This window comes from Podarcis tiliguerta, assembly GCF_965153285.1.
Source record: "Podarcis tiliguerta genome assembly, chromosome: 2".
Classification (NCBI taxonomy): domain Eukaryota; kingdom Metazoa; phylum Chordata; class Lepidosauria; order Squamata; family Lacertidae; genus Podarcis; species Podarcis tiliguerta.
This window is the reverse complement of record NC_139535.1, coordinates 1029490-1039742: the sequence shown is the minus strand read 5'-3', so window position 1 is coordinate 1039742 and position 10253 is coordinate 1029490. Positions and strand designations below refer to the sequence as shown.

At 47.4% G+C, this 10253-nt stretch overlaps 1 protein-coding gene across 3 annotated transcripts; it reads left to right on the top strand.

The window, feature by feature from the left end:
• On the top strand, nt 1–8211 carry LOC310670312 (uncharacterized protein). Of its 3 annotated transcripts, none has more exons than XM_083425466.1 (7): nt 1–202; nt 1429–1930; nt 2114–2213; nt 2656–2735; nt 3019–3145; nt 5693–7359; nt 7601–8211. In XM_083425466.1, exons 2-6 carry the CDS (start codon nt 1517–1519, stop codon nt 6934–6936), a joined length of 1965 nt encoding a protein of 654 aa, XP_083281592.1. In that variant the 5' UTR covers nt 1–202; nt 1429–1516; the 3' UTR covers nt 6937–7359; nt 7601–8211. The 3 variants fall into 3 exon arrangements, with proteins under 3 accessions (XP_083281592.1, XP_083281593.1, XP_083281591.1); XM_083425467.1 differs by lacking the exon at nt 1–202 and adding an exon at nt 677–851 and having other exon boundaries at nt 2132–2213; XM_083425465.1 differs by lacking the exon at nt 1–202 and adding an exon at nt 677–851.
• Nucleotides 8212–10253: the final 2042 nt, after the last annotated feature.

The following is a 10253-nucleotide window of genomic DNA, read 5'->3' as shown; positions in this document are numbered from 1 at the left end:
TGGGGTCCCCCGCAAGGAGCATGCGCAGCTCCTCAGATTCTCCTCTGCCCTCTGTGCGCTCGGCTCGCCAAGGGTTAACTGGAGCCGAGCTGGAATCCTAGAGAGGCCAGGAAGTGGGGGGGGGGTCCCAGGTCCTCCAGAGCGGAAGCCCCTCCTCCTTCATCCTCCGCCTAGGCTGCCTGGTGGCCCCTCCTGGGATCCAGTGAGTCTCCTCTCTCTTCCCCCTTGGGGCGCCTGGGGGAGAAGGGGGGGGGTCCCAGGGCTGCAGGGGGAGGCTACTCAAGGAGGGGGGAGACCCCCAAGGCAGGGAGCATCCAACCCCTTCCTCTCTGTTCAAGCTGCTCCTCCTCTCTGCCTGCCAAGGGGGTCCCACCCTCCCCAGAAGAAAGCCTCTCTCTGTGGGCTCCTGCTCTCCATAAAAGGAGGAACTGGGTGTGCTCTGTCACCCAAGGTTTAAAAGGAACTAAGCTGGATTCCTAGAGAAGGGAGGACAGAAAGGGGGAGGGAGAGGCCCCCCAGTGCTAAAGCCCCCCCCCCCGGTCCTTGAAAGGGGGGGTGTTACTTGGTCATGGGTGAAGATTTCTTCATCGCTATATATGGTCCACACGGTCCCTTCCCATTCGACGATTGTAAATCCTCTCCCATCATTTGTATATCACAAAATATAAATGTGCAGCGATATCTGCGACATCCGTTTCATTATTCGTGGCCACTGTAGTGAGTTCCAGCTTCGTGAATTGGCTGGAAAAGAAAAAGGCAAAACAGGATAGAGAAGAATTAACAGATTAACAATCCACATTCCATAGTCAGACGCCCAGTCAGGAGTCCTTCAGGTTGTGCTTAGATTAAGTGTAAGAGTCATTTTTCCTCTTCTGCTACCAATGAAACAGCATAAAGTCTTGGTCTACTGATGAATTTGGAGGGGGGCGGATTTAAGCAAGGAGAATAATTGCTCTATTGATAAAGAAAAGTTTTTAATGTTTGATACCTTACTGTGTTTGATGTTCATCTTACTGGAAGCCACTGAGGCAACCCAGTCAGATGGGCGGCATAGTAGTAGTAGTAGTAGTAGTACTATTAATAATATTTCTATTCTTATGCTTAAATTTTTATTAGGCCAGCCAGATTGAGCCAGATTCTGATGGTGTGTGGTTTTGTTTCCTTCTGGAGATAATAACTTCTGCTTATATTTAAGTTTAGACCAGCCAGATTAAGAAAAATTCTGATGGTGTGTTGTTGTTTTTCTGGAGTCTTTATTAAAACAACTTACAATCACAGTAAGTTCAGAGTCTGGGCTTTAGTGCAGTGCAGCCTTGATTGCTAGCAAAAGTCACCCAAAGTCACCCCAGACACCCAAAAGTCTGGGGACATTTTTCTGATCCTGACAGAGTGCCAATTTTATAACAAAACAATGCATTTGCTTTGTAGGGTTTGCCAGCACCTCTAATTCAGACACAGCTTTGCAGAAGAAAAAAGGGACTCCTTCTAATCTCTTGGGAGCTTCCTGAGAGGAAAGATGGATGAGCAAGACTCTGCTGGACCTAAAGCAGGAAGAGGCCAGGCCACTGAAGATGGGAGCACTGAGGGATTCTGGGAAAACGCTATGCGGAAGATCCTATGTGAGGAGGACACCCTCCGCTCAGATGTGCAGAGCCAGCAGTTCAAGCAATTCTGCTGCCAGGCAGCCAAAGGACCCCGAGAGGTTTGCAGCCGACTCTACCACCTTGTCTGTCAGTGGCTGAAGCCAGAAAAGAACACAAAAGCTGAGATTCTGGACCTGGTGATCTTGGAGCAGTTCCTGGCTGTCCTTCCACCAGAGATAGAGAGCTGGGTGAGGGAATGTGGAGCGGAGACCAGTTCCCAGGCGGTGGCCCTGGCCGAAGGTTTCCTCCTGAGTCAGGCAGAGGAGAGGAAGCAGGCAGAGCAGCAGGTGAGATATATTTTCCTCTGGGTTTTCCAAAGGGGCTCCAAACCAGAGGGAGAGTATCCCAAAATGCATTACTGATGTCCGATCCCTTTATGGATCGGATCCAAGGAATGAGATCTGGCACCCCTAAAGTGTTTGGCTCTGCAAAATCCTTTCCTAATCCTTCTCTCTATTCTCTCATTTGAGTCTTTGTTGCTCTTTCAGGGAAAGAATCTGATGGCAGAAATGGGTCCTGATTCCTCTGAGGCAGAGAGGACTCCGATGGACACCAAGGAGAGACCACTAGGTAAGGACCGAGTTATTTCTTTCTTTGGTCACATTGTGGGGATTTATAAATTACTGTAATCTGTTAGTTCTTTTCTGCTGTCTGCGGAGGAGCTGCCGGCTCTGGAAGGGGGGGGGGGAGAGCAGGCGGGGGCATGGCTGGTGCGCATCCTGGGGGGGTGCATGGCGCATGTCCGGAAGTGGCCGCGATGGCACCCCACTGGCTAGTGGGGGGGGGGCGCTACACTCCCCTGCCCCTCTTGTCCTCCACCAGTGGAGGCTGTTGTGGCCAAGAACTCAAAGGAGCAGAGCAGATGTATTTTTACACAACTAAAATATGAAGTTTTACGAATGTCTCAGTAGGGTAGACTTCTTCAAAAGTCCACCTGTAATTAAAGATGCACTCCTGAACGTCAGAGAAAAGCAGGCATTCATGGCTTCCCACTTCCCTTTGTCTCTGGCAGGTGACCGGATGATGCCGGCAAGACCTCATGCGTCTTTTCATGGTGGAGAAGGAGAAGCAGCGGCTATAGAAGCAGATCAGGTAGGGGGCATGAGACTTGTAGGGAGAGAGGCTAAGGGGTGGGGCAACCAGAATGCTTGGAAGAAAAAAATGGGGCGTTCCACCCATTTACACAAAGATGAGGACCCATCATTAAAATAATAAACTAATTCCAGCGAGATGTTAAAATAAGCATTCATACCATTTGGAGCATAACAATCCCATTTAAACAACACAACAATTAACAGGCAGAAAACAACGGAGCGATGTGTGGTAGATCATCTTTATGGTGTCTAAGAGAAGGACATTTCCCCTTTTCTTTTAGGGTCTGGTGTGCTTTGAGGATGTCGCTGTTCATTTCACGGGCAAGGAGTTGGCGTTGCTGGATCCTGACCAGAGAACTCTGCATGAGGAGGTCATGGAGGAGAATCGTGGGCTCCTGGATTCTCTGGGTAAGGCTCTCTGAGGATCATCATATCTTTTTTGAAATTCCATCTCTCTCCTTGCGATGAATCTGCAAGGTTTGGCTGGAACTCAATAGCGCCACCTACACCACCTGGAAATCTAACGCCCCCAGAAATCACTTGGAAAAGGAGGGTGATTGGCGGTGTTGTCTGTGAATATCCGTCAGATTGGGTGGGGAGGTTGAAGTAGCTTCTGCCAGATTGTTTTTTGTATATTTCAGCTAATACCAGCCAACAAAGGCAGTGAACTCCATGGTACGAATTCCCATCTAATTCCCTTCAGTTATTCCTCTTTCACAGTTGTTCATTAGCAATGTTGAAGAATGAACAGTTGTGAATGGTTGTTCTTCCTGAGGCTCTAGTTAGTCTATCGGTATATGCTGTATTAGTGTAACAATACTACTCAATACCTATATAATAACTTCTTATAGCCTATAGAATATAATAACCTACTGTATTTTTCACCCTATAGGACGCACCGGCCCATAGGACGCACCTAATTTGGGGGGGGGGGATAAAGAGAAAAAATTATTCCCCCCCCCCAGCCGCAGCTTCAGCGCGCCCCGCGCTCCAGGCAGCAGGCTGCTATCCGCAGCCTAGGGAGCCCTGCGGGAACTTCTGCTGTGGATATCTGCCCGAAGGCTCTGCTTCAGCGTGCCCCGCTCCGTGCAGCAGGCTGTGGGAACTCCCGCAGGGCTCCCTAGGCTGCGAATATCTGCCCGAAGAGCAGGGTGCTCTGCTTCAGCGCACCCCGCGCTCCATGCAGCAGACTGCTTTCCGCAGCCTAGGGAGCCCTGCGGGAACTCCCGCAGGCTCCCCAAGCTTGCTGATAGCTTCCGGAAGCCTGGAGAGCGAGAGGGGTCAGTGCGCACCGACCCCTCTCGCTCTCCAAGCTTCAGCGAAAGCCTGCATTCGCCCCATAGGACGCACACAAATTTCCCCTTCATTTTTGGAGGGGAAAAAGTGCGTCCTATAGGGCGAAAAATATGGTACTTGGTCTATTACACTGCATTTTCCCACCATTTCTCCCTCTTTAAAAAATATTTTCTCTTTTTATTTCTTTCTCTTATCATATAATTTCTTTTTTTGTTAGAGCATTTATCAATTTTCCAATAAAAAACATCCAATCAACATATCAAATCATAATCCAATAAAAATAAAAAAGATCAATTCGTCTTCCAAATTGTAATTTCGATTTTAAGACTTCCCACAGTCTGAACCTCGAAGCATATCCAAATCTCAGTCCTGCATCTCATTGATATTTCCATATCTCGATTTTATCCCTCCAACCTTCTTTGTCTCTGGCTCTGCGATCCTCAATCATCTCAGAAAACAGATAACCTTTCATCCGTCGAGTGCAGATTTGTTTGTGTAATGTACCCTTTCAACTGTTTTTTGTTGTTTTTTTTTTACTCGCGCCACTTCATCTGGCTCCATCCATTCCGGGCTTTTGTCCAGCTCTCTGAAGTTTATTATCTTGGCAGATCCCAAATCATTAATCTTTCCCGTCCAGCTGTTGTCAAAACCTTCCTTTTAAGATTTGTAAATGCAGTATCCTGCACCTTATTCAGTTGTTCTGAAGCAGACTGTTTGCTGTATTGCAATATAGCAGTCATCTGGTGATCAATCAGCCTTCCTGGAAGCCACCCAGTCCCCGCTCCGGGCCCTAGAGGGGGGCTGCTAGACATCCATTTAGCCTTTTCTCTCTTTCATAATGGAAAAAATCTTTTGCAAACAGCTGCACTGTTTATTATCCAAAATATTGTCTCAAACCGTTGTAGTCAGCCAACAATTACAGTAATTCCTGTTTCTCTTCATCAGGGACGGATTTCAAATTTTTCGTAACTGCGTAATAGGGGAGCGCCATTTTAATCCTTTGTTCTCCTCTTTAACAAACATTTCAAGTCTTAAAAAAAAGAAGCTGCTTATGAATTGTAAATAGAAGTCCTTCTGCACTGCATTTTTTTTAAGAAGCAATTTAAGTTCTAAATGAGGCTTAGCATGAAAAACCAATTGTTGATCTTAAGAAAGGAGAATAAGAGCATATCAATCACCTCCGCAATCCACACACCATGATGAGGATCTCTTTGAAGTCCGAGCTTATACACCAGAGACTGTACATTCAGCAGGTCCCCCCCCCAGCTTTTTCCATTCAGACCATGTGTTTGTTTTTCAAATCTATTTTAATTCCCAAACAGATGTGTCTGGCTATAGGAGTGACATCGGAGAGTGCCAGCCGTGACCGTGCTCTTTGACCCCGTGTCCTGTTGGCTGCACCTTAGTGCACGCTGGCAATCTCGGACAATCCGCGGGTCTTTGAGACAGTCCTCCCCTACCCTGGGGAGGCTGCCACGGCTAATTACCCCCATATAAGCCCTGAATTATCAGCACAGCTGGGGTCCGATCTTGTGGGAGTCAGCCATTTCCCACCGCCGGAAACAGGAAGTCATCTTATCATATAATTTCCTTATGAATGAATTATCTTTCAATAACATACTAATATTTAAAACATAATTGTTTTTTTTTTCATTGCAGGGGGTGATGAAATGGAAATTAATAACAAGGGGGACCAAGAAAGAATCCACACCGTAGAGATGCCATATAAATACTCAGATGGTGAAGATAACTTTATTCCGAGCTCCCAGACCACTTCTCATCAAATAAATCCCATCACGAATAAACCCTATCAGTGCTTGGAATGTGGGAAAAACTTCATTCAGAGCATTCATCTCACTTCCCATCAAAGAAGTCATACAGGGGAGAAACCCTATCAGTGCTTGGAATGTGGAAAGACCTTCAGTCAGAGCTGCTCTCTCACTTCCCATCAAAGAATTCATACAGGGGAGAAACCTTTTGAGTGCTTGGAATGTGGAAAGAGCTTCAGTCGGAGCACTTCTCTCACGTCTCATCAAAGAATTCATACAGGGGAGAAACCCTATCAGTGCTTAGAATGTGGAAAGAGCTTCAGTCAAAGTGCACATCTCACTTCCCATCAAATAATTCATACAGGGGAGAAAACCTATCAGTGCTTGGAATGTGGAGAGAGTTTCCGTTTGAATCGTCATCTCACTTCCCATCAAAGAACTCATACGGGGGGGAAACTCTATCAGTGCTTGGAATGTGGAAAAAACTTCACTCAGAGCATTCATCTCACTTACCATCAAAGAAACCATACAGGGGAGAAGCCTTATCAGTGCTTAGAATGTGGAAAGAGCTTCAGTCACAAAGCCAGTCTTTCTTCCCATCAAAGAATTCATACAGGGGATAAACCTTTTCGGTGCTTGCAATGTGGGAAGACTTTCAGAAAGAGCTCAGATCTCACTTCTCATCAAAGAATTCATACAGGGGAGAGACCCTATCAGTGCTTGGAATGTGGAAAGAGCTTTAGTCAAAGTTCACATCTCACTTCCCATCAAAGAGTTCATACAGGGGAGAAACCGTATCAATGCTTGGAATGTGGAAAGAGTTTCCGTCTGAATGGTCATCTCACTTCCCATCAAAGAAGTCATACAGGGGAGAAACCCTATCAGTGCTTGGAATGTGGAAAGACCTTCAGCCACAGTAGCCATCTCTCTTATCATCAAAGAGTTCATACAGGAGAGAAACCCTATCAGTGCTTGGAATGTGGAAAGAGTTTCCGTCACAGTAAGACTCTCATTTCCCATCAAATAATTCATACAGGGGAGACACCCTATCAGTGCCTGGAATGTGGAAAGTGCTTCCGTCACAGCTGCACTCTCTCTTCCCATCAAAGAACTCACTCTGGGGAGAAACCATAGCAATTGCTGTGTTGTGATTGTATTTTAGGAGACTTTAATTTGTATCGCAACAGTGTTCTTGTGCTTCTTCAACGCAGCAGAGAAGTCAGCCTTGCCTCTCAAATCCATGGAGTGCAAACCTGGTGTCCAATATTATTCATACTATGTATCCAGATCTGCAAGGTGGAAGTCAACAGCCAAGGTGTTGAATTCAGACTTTTCTTTGTGGGAAGGTGAGGTCGAGGAATCTCTCACTACTCTTCTCCTTGATCCTTCAAAGTCTTTAGCCCATGCCAGGAGCAAAGAATTGCATCCATGAGGGAGAAAGAGTTCTTTGTGTATTACAGGTTGTGAACAGCAGTAAGCAGTTTGTTTGCTTCAGCCAAATCCAGTTCTCCTCTGCACACATATGATACATGGAAGGAAACACCGAGGGCCTTCTCGGTAGTGGCGCCTGCCCTGTGGAACGGGCTCCCAGCAGATGTCAAGGCAATAAACAACTATTTTATTTTTAAATGACAACTGAAGGCAGCCCTCTTTAGAGAAGTTTTTAATGTCTGATGCTGTATTGTTTTTAATATTCAGTTGGAAGCCGCCCAGAGTGGCTGGGGAAACCCAGCCAGATGGGCGGGGTATAAATAATTTTTTATTATTATTATTATTATTATTATTATTATTTAGCCAGACCATTTAGAGGACATCCCCTACAAGCGTCTTTCGATGCTAGTTTTTGTTTTGTTTGATTGTGATGTTGGCTTTTAACTAGTTTTTAACTTCATGTGTTCAGTTTTATGTTTTTGCCTTATCTCCCAGGTCCTGCACCATTGAATAAAACACACAATCCCGTAATGTTTAAAATGAATTAATAAATATGCACAATTGTTTAAGTTTCAAAGTGAAAAATTTCAAGCCTATAGCACAGTCGTCAAAACAACCATGTGAAATAAAAATAAAACATTTCAGAAGTTCCTGAAAGGAGGGATCATTGGTCCAAAGACGGGCCACAACGCTGGGCTTTGCTGCTGCCAAAGATGAGTCTCGCAGATCACGGTTCTGTTGGAGATTCATTCCCTGTGCCTGCAGTCATGGGATTGTTGTCTATCACATGATGGTGTATGTTTTCATTCCACAGTGTGGGAAGTGGCGGAGACAGGATGTTTTGGTATTACTGTGTTCCGTGATGTAGGAGTATTGTCCTTTGTTCTTTCTCTTTTTGCTGTCTGATGAGAAAGAGGAAGGAGCTAAAGCAGAATGCTCTGAGTGTATTATATGTAAATAAATGTAGATTAGCCAAAATGCTGTGCTACTGAGGTCTGTTACGCAAACTGCGAAGACTGTAGATCCCTGAATGTGCTGATGTCTCCCAAGGCATCAGTCGCTGTGATGTTCTGGTTGGAGAAAGCTTTTAAGCTCCCGATGAACCAGGAGGGAGAGAACATGCCAGTTGGGCATGTGTCTCTGCCAGGGTCCTACACAAGAGTAGGACGATCCTAACAGGTTCCTGTGCCTGGACTGGGACACCCAGCTTCTAAACTGGACTTAAACAACCATTGCAGGAATCATATCAAAAGGTTAAAGGGAACCTCTTCAGTCATCCACAACCCATGGGGAAAACCTCCATAACCAAAACCTGTTGTGGTTATCAGTTGGGACCAGCCTGCACCCATAGCGCTTGGCCCCTTTGCAGCAGAGTAACACGCAGCTTCCAAGTGCGCAGGAGTCCCAGGTCTGGTCCAGAGAATGGAAGGAAATTACAGGAAACATCCAAATACAGACAGAATTCTTTTTTTCTTGGTCCGAGGCCTGCTGGCTTAGCCCTGGGACCAGGTATCTGGGGTTGTGCATCTGACATCAGCGTGCAGTGACATCGGGCACTCATGCCCCGACTGGGCCATGCATGGCCCTGGCACAAAAGCTGTGGGTGCCCAGCCCCTCCATTGGGAGGATGTAGGGGCTGCCAGGGCCCTGGAGAGCCAGTGCCTATGGTCTGTTTTCAGCGAAATGGTTACAAATCATACATAAAGTAAGCATCTTTGCTTCAACACCAGTGATCTTTGCTTCTTCCAGTACACTGATTTTAGTTCACCTGTCTTCCCAAGTGATGCGTAAGATTTTTTTGGAGACACTGTTGGAATCTTTCGAGGAGTTGGAGATGGTGTTTATAAGTGGTCGACATTTTCCAACTTTACACCATTGAGTTGGATTTGTTGCCCTGCCCCCCGCACAACACATCCTGTACCAGATGAAGCAGGATTGCCACTTCTTGCAACGGCATGCAGCGGGTTCACTACCTGCACAGGTACTTCTTTGACTGGCAGGAGCTCTTCCATTTCGCCATCGACCAAGGGAAGTATATGGCCATGTTCGCAGAGGAGCCGCCCCACATCCAAAAGTGGGACAAGGACTACCTGCAGGGCTTCAGGTCCATGGTGGATGGCTTCTGCTGGGGCCACTACAGGATCCTTGGGCCCTTCTTCCACCCGGTTTCTCTCTCCCACACAGACAGACACAAGTCCAACGCCTGAGGCGGAGGAGCCTCTTCATTTCTCCTCAGCGACACCAGAGGAGCAGAGAGAGAAGGAAGAGGGTGGCATTATAAAGGACTATTTTGGAATCCATTTGAATAAATGAATTTAAATGCTGGATGGAATGCAGGCAAAGCAGTGGTGAAAGGGACTTTTTTAATAAAGCAAAATGCCTTTCTAAAGAAGCAGATAGAAGCTCCAAAAGCGAGATATATAAACAGAAATTACGCAGAATGAAAATAAAACCCCCGATAAACGAGGGAGCCCAGGGAAACTGCCGCCTGGTCTGCCAGGAATCGGCCTCCTTGGCGCCTAAAACTGAGGGGAAGGTCAGGTTTCGAAAGGCGGGAAGTTGGGAAAAGGCGGGAAAAGCCGTTTCCCTCAGAGCAGGCACCGCCTTCCCGGCGGAGGGGCGGGGCCAGGGCTGTTTCGTCACGGGTCCTTGCCCCGCCCTCCCTCCGCCTCCCCCTCGCCCCGCTTCATTCTCTGAGGAGTCCGCGAGGGAAGGCCATGGATCCCCCTCATGGAGCATGCGCAGCTCCTCTGTGCCCTCGGCTGGCCAAGGGTTAACTGGAGCCGAGCTGGAATCCTAGAGAGGCCAGAAAGTGGGGGCGGGGGTCCCAGGTCCTCCAGAGCGGAAGCCCCTCCTCCTTCGTCCTCCTCCAAGGCTGCCTCGGTGGCCCCTCCTGGGATCCAGTGAATCTCCTCTCTCTTCCCCCTTGGGGCGCCTGGGGGGGAAAGGGGGGTCCCAGGGCTGCAGGGGGGGGATACTCAAGGGGGGGGAGACCCCCAAGGCAGGGAGCATCCCCCCCT